The 24,983-nt window shown below is 45.7% G+C and overlaps 1 protein-coding gene across 11 annotated transcripts in view; it reads right to left on the bottom strand.

Annotated features, from left to right (window-relative positions):
- The window catches only part of UBR4 (ubiquitin protein ligase E3 component n-recognin 4), a 2,329,353-nt gene that overhangs the window by 1,603,598 nt on the left and 700,772 nt on the right, over positions 1 to 24,983 (bottom strand). For all 11 annotated transcript variants that reach the window (XM_078642504.1, XM_078642505.1, XM_078642507.1 and 8 more), the window contains exons 24-25: positions 8,569 to 8,691; positions 7,825 to 8,054 (exon numbers count right to left, since the gene is read on the bottom strand). In XM_078642504.1, coding sequence (XP_078498630.1) covers positions 7,825 to 8,054; positions 8,569 to 8,691 — 353 coding nt within the window. The remainder of the gene's footprint in view (positions 1 to 7,824; positions 8,055 to 8,568; positions 8,692 to 24,983) is intronic.

Below are 24,983 nucleotides of genomic sequence, written 5' to 3'. Positions count from 1 at the left end.
CGACACAAAAATATCGAAATCAAAAATATCGAAGTTATATCTACATAATGGTAAGTACAAAAATATCGAAAAAATAATATCGTTGTACAAAAATATTGAAATTAAAAATATCGTTTTTTAAATGTATTAATAATTTAAAATTAATTTAAAAATACATATAATTTTACAAATATTAACACATGTTTTTACAACGCAGATACTTTTACAACGCATACCATTACAACGTAAGTATTGGTAAGTATATAATAATTTTTTATGTGAATTAATTAAAATTAATATAATTTAATTTAATTAATTTAAATTTAATTTTACTTTAATTTTTACACTGTACCCCTGTACCCCAAAAACCCAAAACTGACCCTGAACCCTAAAAATACCCCTTTACCCAAAAACTAAAAACTGACCCTGAACCCTAAAAATACCCCTTTACCCAAAAACTAAAAACTGACCCTGAACCCTAAAAATACCCCTTTACCCAAAAACCAAAAACTGACCCTGAACCCTAAAAATACCCCTTTACCCAAAAACTGACCCTGTGCCCTAAAAATACCCCTTTACCCAAAAACTAAAAACTGACCCTGAACCCTAAAAATACCCCTTGACCCAAAAACCCAAAACTATAACATTTTAAATATAATTATATACTTACCAATACTTACGTTGTAATGGTATGCGTTGTAAAGGTATCTGCGTTGTAAAAACATGCGTTGTAAATGCATGCGTTGTAATAGTTTTTGCGTTGTAAAAGTTTCATTGTAATGGTAGTGCGTTGTAAAAGTTGCATTGTAATGGTTGTTTCCCTATAAACACACAACCCACTACACATAAATAAATGAAATCATTTAATCACTTAATAATTATTAATTACCAATTAATTATTAAATAACCATATCAAAAATTAATAAATTAAAAATATTAACACATTAACTCTAATTAATTTAATTTACTAATTAATATTATTTCAATACAAATTAATTATTAATTAACAATAACACTAAATTAAATATATTAGCATAATAAATCTAATTAATGTAATTAACTAATTAACATTAATTAATTACCAATTAATTATTAATTAACAATAACAATACATTATATATCTTAGCACATTAAATCTACTTAATTTAATTAACTAATTAATATTAATTAATTACCAATTAATTATTAATTAACAATAACACTAAATTAAATATATTACCACATTAAATCTAATTAATGTAATTAACTAATTAGTTTCAATTAGTTACAAATTAATTAAAAAATATTTTAAAATATATATTAATTATTTAATTATTATTAAATTACTTCCCACCCTATTCCCCTATAAACCCACAACCCGCTCTAATACTAAAACGCAAAATGTTAACATAATTACTAATTTTCAAACATACATTTCTAAACATATTTAGCAAACATATAAACAACATAATAAAATACATAACACTAAACAACAAAATTTCGATATTACTAACATACATACCTTAATCTCGATATTCTGTCTGTCGATATTATGGCACATCGATATACTATACCATCTATATTAAAACATCGATATTATTGTATATAGATATTTTAATTTCGATATTTTGTCTGACTACCTTTGATAACATATTTGAATGCATTTAACTATCCATCTGGCTATTCCTGACTTTGATATGGGATTCCCTTTATATTGTGGTGAAAAAGCAACAAATAATTGCTTTGTTTTTCTAAATGATTTCGTTCTGTCCACATAATAAAGCAGAGCTCTCTTTACATCCAGTGTGGGTAGGGCTCTTTCAGCTACTGACTGTGGATTTTGGAAGAACACTGGCAGTTCTATTGATTGATTAATATGGAAAGTGGATATGACCTTTGGCATAAACTTAGGGTTTGTTCCAAGAACTACCCTGTTAGCATGTATTTGCATGAAGGGTTCTTGAATTGTTAGTGCTTGTAGCTCGCTAACTCGCCTGAGTGAGGTAATGGCAATAAAGAAAGCCACCTTCCATGTTAGAAATTGCAATTTGCATGAGTGTAGAGGTTCGAAAGGAGGTCCCATAAGTCTGGTACTATATTTAGGTTCCAGACTGGGGAAGGTGGGTGTCTTGGAGGAATTACCCTTTTAAGACCCTCCATAAAAGCCTTGATTGCTGGTACTCTAAACAGTGAAAGGTGTTGCCTGTTTTGAAGGTATGCTGCTATAGCAGCGAGGTGAAGTCTTATCGAAGAGTATGCTAGGTTGCATCTTTGAAGATGCAGTAGGTAACATATAATGTTTTGTATGGAAGCATCTAATGGGTTGATTTGGTTATTGTTGTAGTATATAACAAATCTCTTCCATTTTGCTGCATAGAATGCTCTAGTTGTTGGTCGTCTTGCCTCCTTAATGATGTTCATGCAGTCTGGAGGCAAGTTAAGGTATCCAAATTCTAAGACTTCAGGAGCCAGATCGCTAGGTTCATCTGATTGGGATCTGGGTGTCTGATTTCTCCATGGTTAAGAGTTAGAAGATGGGGTGCGAGGCGCAGCCTTTGATGAGGAACTACTGAAAGCTCCAGGAACGTTGTGTACCATGGCCGTCTCGCCCATGTGGGAGCAACTAGGATCAGTGAGAGTGACTGTTGCCGCAGTTTGCGTGCCACCAGCGGAATCAGTGGTGCTGGGGGAAAAGCGTACGCAAATCTGCCTGACCAATTCATCCATATCGCATTGCCCTGTGACAACCGATGTGGGAACCTGGCGGCAAAGTACCGGCATTTTGAGTTTTCATTTGTGGCAAACATGTCTATCTCTGGGTGCCCCCACTGTGTGAAGAATAGCTGGAGAACTTGGGGGTGAATCTCCCATTCGTGTAGTTGTTGGCTGTGTCTGCTGAGCAGATCCGCTATTTGATTGTCTTTCCCTGGGAGGTGTTCTGCCAGGAGAAAGATGTCTTTTGGAATTGTTCACTTCCATATGCTCTGTGCTAAGTGGGATAGCTGTGGGGAGTGTGTTCCCCCCTGCTTCTGGATATAGTACATGGCTGTCATGTTGTCCGTCCGGATCAACACAGTCTTGCTGTACAGGTATTTTTGGAATGCTTTTAGAGCTAGGAATATTGCCAGCAACTCTAGTTGGTTGATATACAGTTTCTTTTGTTTGCTTGTCCAGAACCCTTGTACTGTGTAATGAAGTAGATGGGCTCCCCAACCTGTCAGTGATGCGTCCGTTGTTAGTACTAGTTGTGGAACCTGCTCTTGGAACAGTCGCCCCTTGGAAAGGTTTTGTGGGTTCCACCACTGCAGAGAGTTGTAAGTGCGACTGTCTACCAACACTAGGTCTTTTAGTTGTCCTTGAGCTTGGTTCCATTGCCGTGCTAGGCATTCTTGCAATGGACACATTTGTAGTCGGGCATGGGGGACAATGAATATGCCTATGAGCTGCATGAAGACTCGAGCTGGCAAAGAGTGTTGTGGAGGGAATTTGCGAATGAGCATCTGCATGCTGGTTATCCTTGCTGAGTTTGGATATGCCTTTGCTACTGAGGTGTCTATAGTAGCTACCAGATATTGTTGTGTGTGGGATGGTTGAAGATGCGTTTTTGGGTAGTTTATCGAAAAGCCTAGGCTGTGTAGCAGCTGAAGTGTATGAGAAATGTGTTTTGCACACTGTTCGTACGATTTTGCTTGTATTAGCCAATCGTCTAGGTATGGGAACATGTGTTGCCTCCTGAGATGTGCAGCTACTGTGGCAAAGCATTTTGTAAACACTCTTGGAGCCGTGGTTACTCTGAAGGGGAGAACCTTGAATTAGTAGTGTTGACCTTCTATTGTGAACCTGAGGTATTTCCTGTGAGCTGGATGGATGGGCATGTGAAAATATGCATCCTTGAGGTCCAATGTTGCTAGGAAGTCTCCTTGCTGGAGCAGCGGGAGCACTTGCTGTAGTGTGATCATATAGAAGTGCTCCGACAGTATGTATTGATTTAGGGGTCTGAGGTCCAATATTGGTCTGAGTGAACCGTCCTTCTTGGGAATAAGGAAGTATAGTGAGTATACTCCTGTCCCTTGGTGTTGGAAAGGGACTGGCTCTATGGCCCCCTTTTCCAGCATGCATCTCACCTCTTGTTGTAGAAGGGTGATGTGTTCCTTGGACATAGGACGGTGCCTGGGTGGTATATTTGGTGGGGTAGAGGTGAGTTCTAGGCAATAGCCATACAGGATAATTTGTCTCACCCACCTGTCTGTGGTAATTGAGTTCCAGACAGGTAGGAACTGTTGGATTCTGCCTCCGAACCGGTGTTAAATGGTCTGGAGGTAGTGTGATGAAGTCACTGTTTTGTGGCAGTGGAGGCTCTGGTGTTATTGCCTCCACGTCCTAGTCCCTTATTATTGTTGCCCCTATAACCTCCTCTGTTGGAGTTCTTGTTAAAGGAACCTTGTGTGTTGCTTTTGTATGTAGATGAGGTTTGTGAAGTATTGCCTCGTGTAGCTGCTCTGTATGAGGAGCGTCGAAAGGAACCTCTGTGTTGTTGAAACTGCAATGCACCAATTGATTTTGCGGTTTCCATATCCTACTTCATTTTGTCTAAAATGGTGTCGACAGCAGGCCCAAAAAGGAAGTCTTGATTGACTGGTTGGTTAAGAATGGTGGATTGCACCTCGTTCTGAAAGCCAGAAATGCGTAGCCATGCATGTCTTCGCAATAAGACGCTTGTGTTAATGGACCTGGCTGCAGTGTCTGCTGCTTAAAGCGGGCATTTCATGGAGGTGTTTGTAATAAATTTTCCCTCCTGTATGAGGTCAGTAGCTTGTGCCTTGAAAGGCTCAGGTAGGTGCTGCATCAGACTTTCAAGCTGGTCGTAGTGTGCCCTGTTGTAATGAGCTAGTAGAGCTTGCGTATTTGCAATTCTCCATGAATTGGATGCCTGGGATGCTACTCTTTTACCCGAGGCCTCTGTAATTTTGGACTCTTTATCAGGAGGTGGAGCTTCTCCTGTTGTCTGTGAGTTGGCCCATTTGCGTGCGTTGGCCACCACCAGTGAATCTAATGGCAACGGACCTCTGATATAAGTAGGGTCTGTAGGGGCCGCTCTATATTTCTTTTCAATCCTGGGATTGATTACACGTGCTCTGGCTGTATCTTTAAATATGTCTGGCGTGTGTTTTATTTATTTATTTATTTATTTTAACGACTTGTAGAGCGCCTGGTGACCCGAAGGCATCCCCGCGCTGTAATGATTTTGATATCCAGATGAGATGGAGGAGAGAAAAGGAAGAAAAAAAAGGGGGGGGACGTTATTTCGGAAATAGAAGTGTTTTCAATTTTTTTCTAAAAATAAGATAGCTGGGTTCCAGTCTGAGGGAACGGGGGAGTGAGTTCCATCTGGTGGAAGCTTTCACAGAGAAGCGTCGGCCACCAGTGCGTGTCTTTTTAAATTTGGGGATGATGGCTAGATGTTCATTCTCGGACCGCAGGGATCTGGGAGCTATATAAGGCGTTACCAGGTCGCTGAGAATCGGGGGGCCAGCTCCATTAATCAGTTTGTAAGCCGTGCACATGGCTTTGAATTCCACTCTTTGACGCACCGGGAGCCAGTGCAGGGCTTTGAGGGCAGGTTTAGCTGACACTCTGGAGGGAAGGTTCATGAGTAGTCGGGCTGCAGCGTTCTGTGTTCGTTGTATTTTAGCCAAGGTGACCTCAGGGGCACCCTTTCAACATAGGAAGTGTTCTGAGATTTTTCTCAGTAGTAGGGAATGTGTCAAATAAAAAGTCCTCTTCTATAGGTTCATTGTGCATGTCTACATTGTGGTATGCGCTGCCCTATCTATTAGTTGGTTGAAGACAATGGTGTTGTCAGTAGTTGACGGCCTTGTTGGGTATGAGGAGGTGTCGGGGATGGGATGCGTGTCATATGGATCAGTGGGCTCTACCCATGGTTCATTTTGAGGGTTAGGATCCTCAGGATTGTTAATATCATATTGGGGAACTTCCCCTGTGTCCCCAGAGTGAGTAGGAGAGTAAGGAGCAAAAGGCGTAGTAGGCATAGTGGGCTAGAAAGGAATGAAGGGTCTAGAGGGAGAAGTCCCAAAGTCCTTTTTCTTCAGAGGAATGGGGGAATGAAGCTCAGTGTCCAATGGCCTATTTTTCCTGTGTAAAATAGTGACTTTAACAGTGTCAGGGTTGATGTATATTTTTGCCTGATCCTCTGATGGCTCTGGGTGGAAGAGTTCTTCTTCCACTGTCCATGGCTGTGTCTGACTTTTTTGGCTCAGTCTTTTTTGGATCTACCGTTGTCTTCGGGTCGACAACCTTTTTTGGTTCGACGACTTTCGGTGCCTTATTGCTCTTCTTCGGTTCGGGTTGTTTGTCCGGCTCGACGATTGATTGCGGATCGATCGGATCTTTAGGTTCGATGCGCTTTCTGTGCTCGACAGGTCTTTTAGGTTGACTGTCTTGTCGAGTCGACGATTTTTCTCGGATCGACTGGTTTTTTAGGAGCACTTGTTTTCGGGTCGGTGCCTTTGTTTGGCTCGATAATCTTTTTCGGCTGGGCCACAGGCTTTGGTACGACACCCTCTGTGTCGGCGACTTTCTTCGGTTCGACGACTGCTTCGGGTCGGCGCCCTTCGGTTCGGCGCCCTTCTTTGGCTCGACGGCCTTTTTTGGGTCTGCACTTTTTGGCTCGACGGCCTTCTTCGGGTCGACGCTCTTGGGCTGTACAGCCTTCTTCGGTTCGCCGCCCTTCAGGTTGACAACCTTTTTCTTTGGGGTAACGTTACTTGGACCTGGGGAGTCTGAAGGCTTGGTCTTTATTTTCGAAGCCGAGCAGGACCGCGGGGCTGCCTTATGATGTTTCGGATCTTGGCTAAGGCCTTTAGGCGATGCCTCGATCGGAGCCTTCGGTAACGGGCTAATTGGTGTCGGGGGCAATGTACTCACGGTTTGCCCCGGTGGGATTTCGTCATCGGAGTCCGAGTGGTCCTCGACAGTGACTATCTCTAGATCCGAATCTTCTCCTTCTGGAAGTTCCTGTTCATCCTCGAAGATCTTGTCTGGTTCCGGTGCCTGTCGCTGCATCTCTTGCCTAGCGGCCCGTCAAATCCGGATCGTTTTCTTTCAACGGAATTGGGTGCAGGCTGGGCAGGTTTCTTCCTTGTGGTCTGGTGACAGGCACTTGTTGCATACTGTGTGTGTCAGTATGCGGAAACTTGGAGTGGCATTGTGGGCACCTTTTGAACAGGCTCCTTTCCATCGACAGCAGGCCCACGTGGCATCAAAAAGGCCCAGCGGCCCGCGTCGACGACCGAGTCGAGATGGAAGACTTGATCGAGTCAAGAAGTACAGAGCGAGAACAATACCGTCGAAGTCAAAGGCCTTTTGGACTCTAGAAAAGTTTCGTTTCGATTCCGAAGTTGGAGTGTAGGAATAACATCCGAACCCAATGGCAGAAAAAAACAATCTGAGGATGAAGAATATGCCCATGCGCACTGTAGTCCAGGGGAGGAGTCACCTATCTCGTGATACTTCGAAGACTCTTCCAGGACAACAAGGTGCAATCATCCGGACCCAACACTAGGCGGCGATCTATGCACAGATATGAATTCAGCAGCCCATATGCCTCGACATAGGCATCTTGCAGAGTCAATGGCACCTGCCAAACCAAAAAATCACATTTTTCCATCATCCAGTGAGAAGATAGGAGGGCCTTTCCACACACCCATTAAAAGCAGGTCATCCTCAGTGGCCCAGTAAACACATCTCTTTTCCCAGACCTCCCAGTGAAGCCAAGTATTTTGCTTGGTAAAAGATTTCCCCCTTACATCCACCAACAGCAAATACACCCTCCCTAATTTTTCACACCTGGTAAAGGCAGCATAGATGTCTATGAGCTGCAGGGTAGCTGGAAGGAGGTTTTTGGTGATCTCCGAAGCCTTGTGTGGGTCTGTATCAGCTGCAGTCTTGGAGAAGTGTTCATCCAGAGACACCTGCACCTTTGAGATGACTGCATCCAGAGTGTAGATAGACTGCAAGTTAGGCACCTCATGCAACTTGAGGAAGCTATAAAAATCCACTCCACAGAATGAGGATATCTGCACAAATAGGGAAATGGAATTAGATGTGGACCACAACCATAGCGAAGCAAGAAAATAGCATTGGCAGCCACTTGCAACTGCACCATTCTGGAGCACCACAAACAGCACTCTTACCTGCCCTCCAACCTCCAAGCTGCAATCTGGAAAACCCCACAACAGTGACAGAAATGGACCCTTGAGCATCCATGTAACTGAGCTACTCCCAGGAGAGCAACATAATCATGGAGCAATACACCCCAACCTAAACAAATGCAGAGACAGTCGAAGTGTTCACCCAAAGAGGTACAAGAGATTGGTACCACAACAATCACTTCCTTTCTCATAAAAGACTCCTCTACTGAGCCTTACTGGATGAGGACAACCACAAGACTAACTTCCTACTAACAACTGCACCCCTGAGAATTCTGCCCCAGACCTACAAAGGCCCAGCCATACTACCCTTTAAGCCCTCAAAGACAACCAACCACCTTGTCATCTCTGCAACACTGCTGTTTATCAAGCCAGTAATCACCTGACGAGCGATGTACTCTTCCGCTAGCTCCACATCATACTTCACAGAACTGCATTTGGCAGAAGTGAGCTCCGTGAGCGAGGCAGCATCTTCAGCTTTCATTCCCTGCTTCACAAGATGTTCCTAGGTAGAAAGCAATAGATTATTTACACACAGCAGAGACCAAAAGAAACAAGCATTTGACAAAGCCAATATGTCCAACGTAGGTCGCTAAATGTTTTATAGTGGTTTTTATTCAACTTTATTGTTGCGAAGAGCTGCCTGGTTGTTCCTCTTATGTAAAGTAAAATGTTACTCACCTTGTAATCATTGGTTTGCAGTGCGTTTTATTGTAGATTCTAATGATTTGCATACTCCTGCCATTTAGTATTCGGCTTGGACAGGATGTGTTGCAACTCCTTTGTTCTTAGAGAATACACATGAGCACAGACTTCTTGTTAGATTGCCTTTAGCACAGCGGCTGAGTATGTGAATGGAATATCAAGTGAGCGGAGCAATGTGCACTATGAGCATCACACATTGTTATGTAGTTAAAAGGAGAAGATATCTGCAATTAACCCAGGCTTCTACAGAGGTTAATCTCTAGAACACTGCATACTACGAACAGATGCTGATAGGCGGAGCAACTTTCTACGGGCTGAGTAACATTTTCCATTTGTAGCATGTGTGGCTGTTGATACACATGCTCTGCTAAGAATGAAAAGAAGTACTCTCAAAAAGCAGTGGCCAGTGTGTGTTCAATGTAGATGTCTATAACAGTCATTAACACAGTTTGGTCACCCATACAGGACAGTATGTCTACCCAAATTGTGGGGTAAACGTGTGGGGTGGAACATGTGGCTGCTCTGCTGATGTGGGCTAGTAGAATATTGCTTAAGAAAGACACAGTTGCCCCTTACTTACATGTGGAGTATGTTCTGGGTATGACAGACTCTTGGCTTTGTGGTAGTAGGTTTGGATGGACCTGACTATTTACATGGCAAAAGCAAATTTAAAAATGGGGTGGCCTTTAGGAGGCTTTGCAAAGGCTGCAAATAGCTAGTTAGAACCATGAAAAGGCTAGGCCCTGTCAATGTAATACATAAGAGCTCTTTTGACATCTAGCATAGGCAATTCTCTTTCTTGTACCACAACAGGCTACGGAAAAAAGACCGGGATCTCAATACTTTGACAGAGATGAAAAAGGGAAACCACCTTGGCGAGAAATATGAAATAGATTCCAAGATCCACTATAGCTTTATGTATCTGGATGAAGGGCTATTTAACAGAGAACACCAGCAGTTTGACAATAAGTCTGAGGGAAGAAATGGACACAAGGAAAGCTACCTTCAAGGACAGAAACTGGAGGAGGCATGAACTTAAAGTATCAAAGGGTGGACCTATGAATCTCAAGAACATCAAGTTAAGGTTTCATACAAGGGCATGGGATTTCTAGAGGTGTACAACCCAATTAATACCCAAACTGAACACCCTGACTAGTGGAATTCTGACTCAGGAAGAATGTTCCCTGTTTTACATGTAAGTTGCAACAGATGATATGTGTAGGCATATAGACATGTAGGCAAGAACGGACTTCTACTGATGCAGAAGATAGCTGATGATGTCCTGGACACTAGCTTTTAAGGGGTCCAGGTGTTTGACGATGAAATAGTGAACAAACAGTCCTCTAAGAAGCATCAAGGACCCATGTGATGGGTGTGGACGCTTCTCATGGAATGTAAATACAATAATGCAGAAGGTTTAAATAGCCACATTCTACAATTTAAGATGCCAGATCATCAGATTGAGTTGACTAGGATGTGGATGTCTGAGCTGGCCTTGACTCTGCAAGAAGATCCAGCCTGAAGGGTAACTTCTTGTGGGGGCTGATGGACATATCCAGAAGCATAGAATCCCATTGTTGTCTGGTCCAGGTGGGAGACACCAGGATAAGTGTCAGGGGTTCGACTCATTTTCCTCACCATGTGAGGAAGGGGTGAGAGAGGTGGAAACATGTAGCCAAAGATCCCAGACAAATTCATCCAAAGTGCATTGTCCGTGGACTTGTTGATGTGTCCTGCTGAGCAGGTCAGCAAAGCCGCTGTTCACCATGGAAGGTGTAAAGGCTCTCCCACTGCCACATTCTTCGTGCTAAAGCAGAGGGGAGTGCAGTCTGTTTTGAGGAGGACTACCTTCCCTCAAATAAGGTGGAAGTCAGTTTTGAGGGCTAGGTGTATGGCAACCAATTCCAGCACACTGATGTGCAGCTGCTGTACGGAGGAGGGCAAACTCCCTGAAAAGTCATCATGTTGTTGTCCCACATATACTACATCTGCTCAGATCAGATATGAATTCACATCTTTGGACGGAGCTGCAGAGATCACTCCCTTGCTAGAAATGAGCTCAATGAGGCGCTAATTGTAACTGGACTTAATGAACTTTGGGAAACTTCCGCCACCCACGAATGTTTTAAAAAACTGGTTAATAAAGCCATCCAAACCCTCTCAGAAATTGAGGACAAGTCAGCTTTGGCAGGAAATGCTTACGGCTGGCTTGTTCTGAACCACTACAGAAATGCCACTCTGCAAACTTACTTCTGTAGGAGAGTGGGGTCTGCAATCCAATGGTCACCCCAGATTTTTGCTTTTTGCTTCACCGGTTTACGATTTTCCCTGGCTGTGGGCCTACTAATCAGACCCACAGCCTAGCTGTTCTCTCTCTAAATTGACATCCATGTACTTTAGGTGCATTTACCAATTGGTACTGGGCCACCTTATCAGTCCCTGTACCCAGGGCATAGGTGTACCCAGGGCCTACCAGGGGCTGAAGCATGTATTATGCCACCCCTGGCTGGCCATCTAAATCTGACACAACTGGCTGCATGACAGCTGGGGCAAGGTGGTGTAAACACCCTTTGCTGTAGATATAGTATACCTATATCTAACCCTAAAATGGACACATATATTCCTATCAGTCACTCCTATGGAAGGCCTTATCAATCCTGAAGGCAGAGTGCTTGGAATTATGTGAGATGGTGCACTGGCATGAGCTGAGCCCGTTTGCAGCTTGCGGAACCATGTCCTAATAGCTGTTCCATGATAACGCTATACCATATACTCCTAAGTGCATTATCAACCTCGCGGTTAAATGCTAACTCTGGTATAACATTATCAAAACATGTCGAGTAAGGTGTCATACGATTTGGAATACTACCCCCTCGCCAATTCTGGCGACGGGGGTAGCATTCCACCCTTCTAGAGGGACACGACATGTATGTAACTGTGAACCCCGGTTAAAGTTAACTCGAGCCTCAGCATCACAAAATGGATGCTGCCACCACAGACAAGTCTGACCTCCTGCTGCTGGGAGTCCTTCCAGCGAGGATGGCCTGGACAAAGGGTTTCCTGCCTTGGGAGGTGCTAGCACCACCCCAGACAGGATTTTGCGTATTGAGGTATGGAGGCCTGAAAGGAATGAGACATGCCTGGGGCACACAAGGTGCCCTGTGCATACACCGGTTCAAACCAGTTGCTGGGGCATCCCTGCCCCAGCTCTGGCGGGAAACCGGACAAAAGATAGGGGGTGTAGCTACCCCCCTTCCTGGTCCCACCCAGGGGAGGGACCTAGTCAGTAGTGCAGCCACCTTTAGGAGAATAAAGGTAGGAGCTGGTCCCATTCCAAATTAGATTATCCTGAACTATTCAACAAGAAGAAACTCTGGCCTTCGACGTTCTGCTCCACAGAAGACTGAAGAATCTCCCTTGTGGCCAAGGAGTGTCCACCCTGGCAAACTGCAGGCACCATCAAGCGTCCAGCGGCTTCACTTTGTCGTCTTCCCTCGAGGATCCAGACTTCAGAGCCCGACGAGACCCGGATTCCCAGACCTCTCTGGCCTCTACCTACATCTGCAGCAAAGCTGAGACCCGTGGGTGCGACGAGCCACGTGGGACCGGCCATCTTGAACGAACCTGTAATTCGCTTCCAGCACGACTCCCGAGGTAAACTCGACCAAGTGCTTTGGGGACTGAGAAGCCCCAGCCCCGAGCAGCCCCTGCACCGAAGATCAGCCCTTCAGCATCCACGAGATCTGCGTGGGGCCCTTCTGCTTTGTTGCTGCTCGACGCGTTGTCTGGTCACTTGCCGGCTGGCTAGTGGCCTCCTAGACGACGAACCTTTGAATCTTCACTGCTGGTCTGGTTGCTCCAGACTGGCCCTTGCTCCCTTCCAAAAGAGGGGTACCCCGGACTCTCCTAGTCCGCACCAGATGCTTTCTTCACTCACCGGGTGAGTTGCCTTTGCCAAGGCTTGTTGAGTCCAATCCCGGATCCGACACCGCCGACAGCGAGAGCCTGCGTGGGACAGCTCGTGCCTCCATCCTGGTCGTCGAAGACACCTCCTGGTCCACGTGGCTGCAGAGTCAAGCGCCCACTCTTCACCTGATCGTGACGACGACATCGGGTTCCTTCCTGGTTCCACTCCAGTCACTGGCTAGTGACTGTGAACATTGTACCCTCTGCTTTCAGGTCTCCTTCTTCAACAATCCACCCTTGGATTGCACCGGACATCTTCCTCCTGGTCGCCTGCAGCATCTTTTCTTTCAGGCTCCATAGACTTCAACGCAAGAACCCGACGCACTTTGACACCTATGCACCCGCGGCCCGTGGGTGAGGTAACACGAGCATTTCGGTGCTCAAGGGTAGTTTAACTGTCCTAGTGTCGAGTTCCACCGTCGTTTTAGTCCTACCTAGTCAGGATTGTCCGTACTCACCTTTAACTTGAACTGTACTGTCCATAGTTGTTGTTACGCATCTCGCGTGTGAGTTCACACTCTGCACACGCGTTCCGTGGGCCTCCTATTACTTACCTGAAGTTAGTATAGCGTGGTCCCATCGATCCTACAGCCTCTGGACAGCTCCATTCCTTTTATCGACTCTCACATGCCACTTACTTAGTATATGGTCTGTCGTGCCCCTAGGGCACCATTGTAATTTTGTGCAACTTGTAGTATTTTTCGTAAGAGATTGTCATGTGCTTAGCCCTCTGACCTCATAAAGAGTTCAGAGGTGTTGTTATGAATAAATATACTGTTTATTTTCATAACAACCTGTGTGGTGTCCTTTCACTTGGTATTCAAGGGGTTATATTGTGGTAAAACAGCTGGCTTCACATGCCAAAAGAGTTTAGCCTAAGACTGCTTTGTCCATGCTACCATTAGGATAGCTGGTCTATAAGGTTGACTTACAACCAATCACCATAAGGGTTGTTTGGACTGATGCAAGGTGATCACTAGAACTAGTGAGCATCATATATCAGGCCAACTTCTCACAACTTCCACATGGGGTATACTAATTCTGTCAAGGGAACTTTGAGATACCGCCTAGGCATACTTCCTTGCTTATTACACCTACCATCCTGGGAAGGAAACCCAGCATTGAGAAGTTGTCACTTATGCGATGAAGGTGAAGATCCGTGTTAGATTTGGGGTCTCTAGTTGGCACAGGTAGGTACTTGTGACAAATAGGGACCCTTGCCTCTAGTCAGGGTAAGGGGGTACACTCCTAAAATAACCCCTGCTCATCCCCTTGGTAGCTTGGCACGAGCAGACAGGCTTATCTCAGAGGCAGTGTGTAAAGCATTTGTGAACACATACAGTAACCCAGTGACAACACTACAGATGGACACCACACAGTTGTATATTAAAAATAAGTTTTCTTTATATAGATTTAACACAAGACCACACACGACAAAAATCCACAATACTGTACTTAAAATTGTAGGTTTAGCTTAGTTCTCTTCAGATCTTAAAATGCAACACTGAGTCAATGTACCTTTAGATGCGTCGAAATAAAGACGTTGTCTTCTTGTTGCGGCACACTTCTCCGATGATGCGAGAAAGTCTCGACTCGATGCGTCAGCTGCAGCGCCGAAAGCCCTGTTCCATGATGCGACGACAACAGCTTTGGCGGCGACACTCTTCTTCGACGTTGCGAGACGCTTGCGCGCAATGAGACAACTGCAGTGGCGACACCCTTGTTCCGTGATGCGACGACAGTAACTCCGACGGCGGCACGCTTCTCCGTTGACGCGAGGCGCTTCTCTTGATGCGGTGCAATACGACCGCTACAGCGGCGACATCCATGATGTGACGGCAGCAGCAGTGACGGCGACACGCTTCTCCTACATTGCGAGGCGCTTCTCTTGATGCGGTGCAATACGACAGCTACAGCGGCGACATCCAAGATGCGATGGCAGCAGCGACGGCGACACGTTTCTTCTTCGTTGCAAGACGCTTCTCTCGATTCGGTGCAATACGACAGCTACAGCGGCAACATCCGCGATGTGACAGCAGCAGCAGTGATGGCGACGCGCTTCTTCTTCGTTGGGAGACACTTCCAGCTCCCTTGCAACACGCAGTCCCTCAGAAGGCCCAAAACAGCAGCAGGCACTTCCAAAGAACTCTTGGGCAGCTGGGGGTTGAAGTCTGTTGTCCCTGAGACTTCAGTAGGAGGCAAACTCTTCTCTCAAGCCCTTGGAGATCCTTTACAAGTTGAATAAAGTGCACACAAAGTCCTTTCTCCTTTCTTTGGCAGTCAGGCAACCACTGCAGGCCAATCCCCCAAGCAGCACTTCAGCTTAGGGATAGTCTCTCATCAGTTTCTTCAGGTTCCGCTCCTCAGCAAAGGTTTCTTCTTGTTTGTCCAAAAGTGATCTAAATTATTGGGATCAGGGTCCCAATACTTATACCCCAAAATCCTTTGTCCTCAGAGGGCAGCGGTGCCTTTGCCTAGTCCAAACCAGTTTGGGTCAGTCCTGGAGCACTCTGTTTACATGACTCTTCCTTTCCTTTCACAGTGCAGGTCAGAACCATCAGACGCCCCACAGTAGGTGGAGACAGAATTATGGAGGGAAAGCACAGCCCTATTCAGGTCCCAGGTGCAACTCCTCTCTCCCATCTAGATGCAGATCTCCCTATTCACCACTGGGCTGACTCACTCTGTCTCCTGGAATCCCCAAGCCCTGTCACTCAAACTCCAGACAAGGAATACACAACCTAGCAGAGGCAGGCTTGGATAGTTAGACAAGAAAATACCTACTTTCTAAAAGTGGTATTTTCAAACACAGAATGTTAAAATCAACTTCACTAAAAGATGTATTTTATCATTCTGGGCTCAGGCATACTAAACTCTAATTTCTACCGTGTTCCCTGAGTCGGTAAGGATTATAAGATGTAATAAACTAACTGCCCATTCTGGCCTATGGAGAACAGGTAGCCTTGCAATAGTGAAAAACGAAAATGGCTGTAATTCACTATTAGGACATGCCACACACGCCAGGGCTTGTCCTACCTTATACTTACAATGCACCCTGCCCTTGGGCCTACCGTAGGGGTGTCTGATATGAAGAAAAGAGAAAGTTTAGGGACTGGCAAGTGGGTACACTTGCTCAGTCAACATGGCAGTACCAGACTGCACACAGGCTCTGCAATGGCAGACAAACACACTTTTACAGGCTGCTTCTGTGGTTGGCACAACCAGTGCTGCAAGCCCTCAGCAACATTTGGCTTACAAGCCCTGGGCACTTCTGGTGCACTGTACTAGGGTCTGACAGGTAAACCAAACCAGTCAATCATAGAATCACAAATTCATACATTAATTTACAATAGGGAGCACTCGCACTGTGTCACTGGACAGCAGTGGCACAGTGCCCAAAGCATCTAACACCAGCAAAACACATGAGGCAACAGCAAAAATGGAAGGGAGACCCACGCCAATGGTGGCGGGTCTAACAATCTGCTTCACCTAATATCAGAGCTCTAAGTGGGATGGAAAAACTGTGGGTCTCAAAGGGGCTTGCCCAATGTCATTAAGGGCGTGGCTTAAGCTATAAGTCTGCGCTTAGCATAGTGTGCTGCCCGACTTGTATCATTGCATATATGATACAAGTACACCATACCTACAAGTCAGGACTATTGGCTTTGTCAATGGTTGTTAGTTGCAAAAGATAAATAAGCAGTAACTATGGCGTGTATATAATTTTGAAAAAGCTTCCACTTAAATCCCTGGTGACACTACGACAATGTTACTGCTCCTCAGTTTCAAAAAGAAGGGAAATCCAGAGAGAAAATGACTCTTTAACACCTTGGCTGCTTGGGTTGACCTTCTGCTGTGCCGAAGTTCAATAGAAACGGGTGAGGTCATGACGAGCTCAGCTCGTCAGCACACGAGCACTGTGCTGCATGACGAGCTGAGCTCGTCATGAGCATGGAAGGGGTTAAAGGATTTTCCTTCCCCTAAAACGCTCACCTGGCATGACGTCATGCGTAACTTCCCCACTAAAGAGAAGTGAGCAGTGTGAGCACGTGCACATTGATGTGCCTGCCGTCACTGACTGCCTGTGCTAGGGCACAAAACAGAGCACAATAGAGACCCGTTTCGAGGCCTCCTTTAAAAAACTGCTGGTGCTCAGCACTGGTGAGACCCGGCCCACTTAAAGCCCTGCATAATATGCTCCTGCAAGGACCTAACTGCAGAACGCAAACTAATGCTAAGAACATTGTTTAACCTAAGAGGAATCTGCACACGTAGGCAGGCGTTGCTGTCCTGCTTGACTCCTGGAGACATGCAGCTGAATTGCTGCCTCGTGAGGATCCTAAAAAAGTTGGAAGGTAACAGGGCAGCTGCGGACAGTCTGCATGGGCTGCTAAGGCCCTGGACACTCCCAGTACACAGCATTCCTGCAGTAAGGCCTTGCAGACTGCCCTGTTAGTGTCTAATTTGTAAAACATCTAGTTACGAGACAAACTATATACAATGAAGTAAGCAGCTGTTGAGCTGGAGGGGGGTCCTTGAAATTCGAACCCTTGGTACTTCAACACCAAGGACAGAATTGGGGAATCTACGATTAGCCTTGACTGTGCTCATCTTTCTGTGTATATACCTTACGAACTGCTAGGAAGCCGGTTTGGATAGATGATTAATGTGTACTGGACCCCATGCACTTACGTATTGACATCCACTCTGGGCAGATGCAAGCATCTTTTTTTATCTTATTGTATTTGGCAAACGCACACACCAACAATGTTTTTGTCACTGAATCTTTCTATCAAACAACACTTAAGTTTAACCCCTTTGGTGTTCAGGACGGCCGTTAGCCGTCCTGAGAGAAGGTGGGCATTTGCGGACGACGGCTCCCGGCCGTCCTGGCACCACCCACGGGGGAAGCGCTGGTGCTCCCCGTGGACCGTCGATCTTGCTGCCCACACCCGGGAGGACAGCGGAAGCCCTTACGCTGAGCCCCACCCCCTCCACGTCATTAGATGAAACTGGACGCAAAGAGGCATCGGGGGAAAGGAAAGGGTTTTCCTTTCCTCCGATACCTCTTTGAGCATTCCTGCTGCACGATCTCTCGATTTCGATTTTTTTTGTTTAGATTGCCCACTGGGCCACCAGGGATTTTTTTTGTTTTAGTTTGTTTTTTTCTCTATATAATGGATGCGGGGAGCGGCCCCCCTTGGGCAAGGGTCGCTCTCCTTTGGGGGACATATTGTTTGGCTGTTTCTGCCCCCATGGGGAGGGGGGGGGGGGGGGGGGGGGGCTCATTTTTGTAGATGGCCCACTGGGCCACCATGGATTCATTTATTTAGATGACTGTGGGGAGCGGCCCATGGACAAGGGTTGCTCCCCTTTATGGGGTTGAATATTTCAGCTGTTTCTGACCCCTTGGGTTCGGCATTTTGCTTTTAGGCCCATCTTCCCGCCATCTTGGCTGGTAGATTGTGTGTGGACTGGTTCATTATTTGCATATGTGATTGTAATGTTTTATTTCTCCTTTTTTTTCTAGTGCTTTTTGTTCTTGTTTGCGGTTTCTGCAGTTTTGCGTAATTGCATTTATTTGGTAAGAAAAACATTTTTTGTTATGTTTTCTCCAAATTAGTATTATTGTTATACACAAGTGAATTTTTAGTAAGTGGGGTCAAAACGCAGCATATTTAGTTGTTTTTGGAAAGTGACATTCTTTGCGATGTCTTTTGCGTTGTCTTATGTAAAATTTTCTTTTTCTTTTTCTTTTTTAGTGGGATATTGTTGGTCCTTGCTGTGTCTGTGCAGAGTAGGTGGTGAGTCTATCTGCTTCTGACAAGTGAGTGGTATAGTTTTGGAGTATATAGGTCTTTGTGATGAAGCCACATTTTGTTTATTAGTTATTCTACAAAGTGTTTGTTGTTGTTGACTTGTTTAACACGTTGTTAGTAAGGATTATGGCCAGCCGCAGAATTACTGCTCAGCAGGTGGGTGGGTATGCTTTTTGAATCTTCCTCTGAGCAGGATTATGAGACTGACAGTGCGTCTGAGGGAGAGGAGGGAGGGGAAAATTCAGGCAGTGAGTTGTCTCTCCACATTGAATCATCGGATGATGAATCTACTGTCAGTGCGGATGAAGCTACTCTTAGTGCGGATGAAGTGCCTGTATAAGAGGACGACACTGATGTGCCGATGGTGCAAGAGGCATCTGGATTGAAGCCTGGGGCTGCAAGTCTTCCCATTGGAAGTGCTGGGCTCTGGGTTAATTTTAACATGGTGCAGCCGGTGTTGCCTGCCTTTACTGGTGATGCAGGGTGTAGAGTGAATTGTGAAAAATGTTTGCCTAGACAGTTTTTTAAGTTGTTTATGGATGATGTATTTTTGGCTGCGATTTATGAGCAGACTAATTTGTATGCAGAACAGTATTTGAGGGAAAACAGAGAAAGACTTAGGCCCTACTCTAGAGTTACTCGGTGGACTCCCACAAATCTGGATGAAATTACGTTTTTGGGTTTGACTTTTTTGATGGGTTTGAGAAGGAAGTTGTCCATTGCTTCATATTGGTCTACTAGTCCAGTGATAGCAACAGCCACATTTCCTGCAATTATAAGTCTGGATCGGTATTTACTTGTGCTTAGGATGCTGCATTTTGTTGATAATGCTTCGGCGTTCCCACAAGAACACCCTGAGTGTGCCCGTCTTTTTAAAATTCAACCTGTTCTTGATCACTTTGTAGATCGATTTTCAGAGATCTACACTCCAGGGAAAGAAATTGCTATTGAGAAGTCTTTGGTCCTGTTCAAGGGTCGTTTGGTTTTTTCCGTTTTTTGTCCGTTCAATTATTGACAGTGCATTTCATTTTTGTGAAATCTCTTGTTAATAAAATGTTATATACTGAATCATCACTCACCCTTGTGCCAAATCCAACCAGTATGTGTGTGTGCTTGTGGAATAGATGGCTGTGAAGTAATCTTTGTCTTTTTTGTCTCTCTACCAAGGTGTACATTTCATCTAAGAAAAACCTAACAACTGTAGATATTGTTATAAACTAAACACCTATGGGAGTACATGGTGATGTCTCTCTTGCAGATCCCAACAATTTATCTTAGCCACAATGTCCTGCAAACCTCAAAATGTTCCTTGCATTATTGTGCCCAAATTTCCACGCTGCAGAAAGTAACAAATTTCCAACCCCCCAGCATTTCTCCAAGTATCCCAATAGAAATGGTACCTCACTTATGTGGGTGGGCCAAGTACCCGTGGCAGCGAAGGGCCCAAAACCTATTGAGGCGACATCAAAATTATCTATCACAAATCAACCCGGTTTTGCAAGGAGGGTCCAATAAGTTTTTGGCCTGGGGCATGGCAGCCATCTAGGGAAACCTACCAAATCCACACATTTCTGGAAACTAGAAACCCGGGGGAGTCCTTCGAGGTATGGCTTGTGTGGGTCCTCCAACATTCTCCTACCCAGAACCCCCTGCAAACCTCAAATGTTGCTGAAAAAAACACACTTTTTTCTAAAATTTCTGTGTGGTAAAGTTCTGGAATCTGCGTGGATCCACAAATTTCCTCCCACCAAGCGTCCCCCCAGGTCTCCCGCTAAAAATTATACCTCACTTGTGTGGGTAGGCATAGTGCCTGGAACAGGAAATGGCCCAAATCGTACAGTGGAGACTTGCCTATAAGAAAACTACCTTGGTTTGTTTGGGGGGGTTGTTTAACCTGGGATTTTGGCCTCGGGTTCAGCGGGCATCTTGGGAAAGTACCACACTCACACATTTCGGAAAACTAGACACCCAGGGGAGTCCAATAAGGTATGGCTTGCGTGGGTTCCCCAACATTATCCTACCCAGAATGCCACGCAAACCTCACATGTAGCTGAAAAAAACACATTTTCCACATATTTTTGTGTGGAATCGCCATGCTGGCACAAATGTCCCACCCCACAGCGTTCTCCTTAGTGTCCCGAGTATAATGATAGACGCTTTAAACTGTAGCCCTTTTTCCCCATTTTTCTCCCCCCCCCCCAAAAAAAATGTAGCTGTATTTTGGCTAATTTCTGGGTCCCCTCCAGGGGAATCCACAAATCCTTGCTGTTTGGGGCAGAAGCTACCTCTCCCGGGACACTCAGTGGGAAATGTTCCTGAGTCACGCACTAACCATCCCACTTCTGTGCTGCCGGGGCCCAGAGAGGCATGGGTCACCGCTCTGGAGCAGCTGGCGGGTGCTTTGTTCCCAACATGGCTGAAGCTGCGGACCGTGGACTGGGAGTGCATGACCATTGCCCCTTGTCGCTTCCCGGTCTGTTAATAACAGGCCCCCTTCTTGCAGCCTAAGACCCAAGCACTACTCGCCTGAGCGCCCGCAGCAGTGCTTACATGCTGTTGCAGCCGGGTGACTGGCGGTGGGGCGCAGGACAAGGGTATGTCCTTGGTGGACCTTCTGCAGTCCGATTGTTAGCTCAGGGGCCCCGTCCTACTTCCCCATGCCCCTTCCTTTGATCAGGGCCTTGGGGCTGAATTGCCATGTACTGAGGGCCGCCCTGAATAGGGGAAGAGTGGGGAATGTCAGTCCTGAAAAAAGTTGGTAGGACTATGCACCCGAGGCGCTGCAGAATGGGAGTACTCTGGGACAACCCTGCCTCCATCTGAGGACTCTTGAATCCCCCCGTCAGGAGGGCATTTCTGGAGCAACCAGGGCTTTAAATGGAATGAAAAAACTGGGGGGTCTCTCAAAGGGGCGTGGCTGGTGTAATTAGGGGCGTATCTTAAATATACACAAGCAAAAAATCTGTGCTTAGCATAGTATGCCCCCCAACTGGTATTTTGCCGCTTGTCATTGCATACAGATATACAATACTAATGCAAACAGTAACATTACACCTACAAAAAGCCAAGGCTATTGGCTTTGCCAATTGTTTTTGTTTATGTAACAAATCAGCAACAACTATGGCTTTGCAGTATAACATATTGAAAATGCTTCAGTTCTGAAATGATCAGACTGTGAGGGCCCGATAGAGACCCGGTTCGGCACCTGCTTTATAAAACTCCCAGTACTAAGCACCGGCAAGACCCGGCCCACTTAAAGCCCTAGTAGCAACTGTCAGGACCTTACGGGATGACATGTTCAGGATCTTACGGGATGACTTCCCCCCCCCCCCCCCATTAAGCAGGACATAGAGACAGAGGTGAAGGACCTCAGACGAAACCTAGGCGATCTGGATCAAAGGGTGCACTCCTTAGAACAAACCCATGGCTCCCGGGAAGTAGCTCCTCTAGTTGTGAGACAAAAGGAATATGCTACTTACCAGTATGCATCTGTTCTTGGCATGTAGGGGTGCTGACATTCATATCTGTGCATAGATCGCCGCCTAGTGTTGGGTCCGGATGATTGCACATTGTTGTCCTGGAAGAGTCTTCGAAGTATCACGAGATAGGTGGCTCCTCCCTCGGACTACAGTGCGCATGGGCATCCTCTCCATCCTCAGATTGTTTTTCGCCATTGTGGCAGAGATGAAGTATAGTACAGTAAGAGATGTCCATGCAAAGAGTGAATGCTGCAGCTGCGACAGGCACCGGGAAGGTGGGTGGGCGATATGAATGTCAGGAGCCCTACATGCCAAGAACAGATGCATACTGGTAAGTAGCATATTCTGTTCGAGGCATGTGGGCTGCTGAATTCATATCTGTGCATAGAATGTATAGCAGTATCTCCCTTAGCGGTGGCTACCTGTGTCAGCTGCAGCAGTCTGGAAAAGAGTTTTGAGAACAGCCTGTCCTACAGCAGCTTGCTGTTTTGAATGTACATCTACACAATAGTGTTTTGTAAATGTATGTGTGGTTGACCATGTGGCTGCTCTACAAATTTCGTGTATAGGAATATTTCCCAGGAAAGCCATGGATGCCCCTAGCTTGCGTGTGGAATGCGCTCTGGGGGGGACTGTTAAGGTGCGTTTTGCCTTCAAATAACATATTTGGATGCACTTAACTATCCATCTGGCTATACCGTATTTTGAAATAAATAGGGTTACCCTTGTGTTGTGGTGAGAAGGCAACAAACAATTGTTTTGTTTTCCGAAATGTTTTAGTTCTGTCTATGTAATATAGCAGAGCTCTTTTGACATCTAGAGTATGCAAGGCCCTCTCAGCTACTGTTTGTGGGTTCTGAAAGAACACTGGCAGTTCTATAGTTTGATTTATATGGAAATGGGATACCACCTTTGGCATGAATTTAGGGTTTGTTCTAAGAACTACTCTATTTGCATGTACTTGAATGAATGGCTCTTGAATAGTTAGGGCTTGCAGCTCACTAACTCTTCGAAGCGAAGTAATGGCAATAGGGAAAGCCACTTTCCAAGTAAGAAATTGTAGTTCGCATGAGTGCAGTGGTTCAAAAGGTGGTCCCATTAGTCTGGTTAAGACAACGTTTAGATTCCAGACTGGTGAAGGTGGGCGTCTTGGAGGAATTACGCGTTTAAGTCCTTCTATAAATGCTTTAATTGCTGGCACCCTAAATAGTGAAAGGTGTTGCCTGTTTTGCAGATATGCTGCTAACGCAGCTAGGTGTATTTTGATGGATGAAAAGGCTAAATTGCACCGCTGTAGGTGCAATAGGTAGCAAATTATGTTTTGAGTGGAAGCATCAAGTGGGTTAATGACATTGTTATTACAGTAAATGACGAAACGTTTCCACTTTGCTGCATAGCATGCTCTGGTAGAGGGTTTCCTTGCCTCTTTGATAATATTCATGCAATCTGAAGGCAAGTTGAGGTATCCAAACTCTAGGATTTCAGGAGCCAGATCGCTAGGTTCAGCTGTTGCGGATCTGGATGTTGGATTTCGCCATGGTTCTGAGTTAGAAGACTGGGTGTGAGTCGCAGTCTTTGATGAGGCACCACTGACAGTTCTAGGAACGTTGTGTACCATGGTTGCCTCGCCCACGTGGGAGCAACTAGAATTAGCGTCAGAGAATGTTGGCGCATTTTGCATGCCACTAGCGGTATTAATGGAGCTGGGGGAAAAGCGTACGCAAATTTGCCTGACCAGTTCATCCATATCGCATTGCCCTGCGACTGCGGATGTGGGAACCTGGCGGCAAAGTACTGGCATTTTGCGTTTTCGCTTGTGGCAAACAGATCTACTTCCGGGTGTCCCCACTTCCGGGTGTCCCCACTTCCGGAAGAATGGTTGGAGCACTTTGGGGTGAATTTCCCATTCGTGCATCTGTTGGCTGTGCCTGCATAGCAGGTCGGCAACTTGGTTGTCCTTGCCTGTGAGGTGTTCTGCCATGAGAAAAATGTTCCTCTGAATGGCCCATTTCCACATTGCTTGAGCTAGGTGCGACAGCTGTGGTGAGTGTGTTCCTCCCTGTTTTTGAATGTAATACATAGCTGTCATGTTGTCCGTCCGGATTAACACAGCTTTGTTGCGTAAGTGTGTCGCGAAAGCTTTTAGGGCTAGAAAGATGGCCATCAACTCCAGAAGGTTGATATGCATTTTCTTTTGCTGTACAGTCCAGAGTCCCTGTACTGTGTAGTGTAGGACATGGGCTTCCCATCCCACTAGGGATGCGTCCGCTGTTAACACTATTTGTGGGACAGGCTGTTGGAACAGTCGTCCCTTGCAAAGGTTTTGTTGATTCCACCAATGCAGAGAGTTGTATGCCCGACTGGTCACCAACACTAGGTCTTTTAATTGCTCGTGAGCCTGGTTCCACTGCCTTGCTAGGCATTCTTGTAGCGGACGCATATGTAGTCTGGCGTGAGGGACTATGAATATGCACGAGGCCATCATGCCTATTAGCTGCATAAACACTCGAGCTGGTAGTGAGTGTTGGGGTCTGAACTTTTGTATCAGCATTTGTATTCCCAGGACCCGTGCTGTGTTGGGATATGCTTTTGCTGCCAGTGTATCTATTGTTGCTCCCAGGTACTGTTGGACGTGGGAGGGTTGTAGATGTGACTTTGGGTAGTTTAGTGAGAATCCTAAACTGTGCAGTAGGTGTATGGTCTTTGACATGTGGTCGGCACATTGCTGGGCTGTTGGCGCGTGTATTAGCCAGTCGTCCAGATAAGGGTACACATGGCTGTGTTGCCTTCTGAATGTGCTGCCACTGTAGCTAGACATTTGGTGAACA

Source organism: Lissotriton helveticus, chromosome 5_1, assembly GCF_964261635.1.
Source record: "Lissotriton helveticus chromosome 5_1, aLisHel1.1, whole genome shotgun sequence".
Classification (NCBI taxonomy): Eukaryota; Metazoa; Chordata; class Amphibia; order Caudata; family Salamandridae; genus Lissotriton; species Lissotriton helveticus.
Note: the sequence above shows the minus strand (reverse complement) of the source record. Positions and strands in the feature narration are given on the sequence as shown.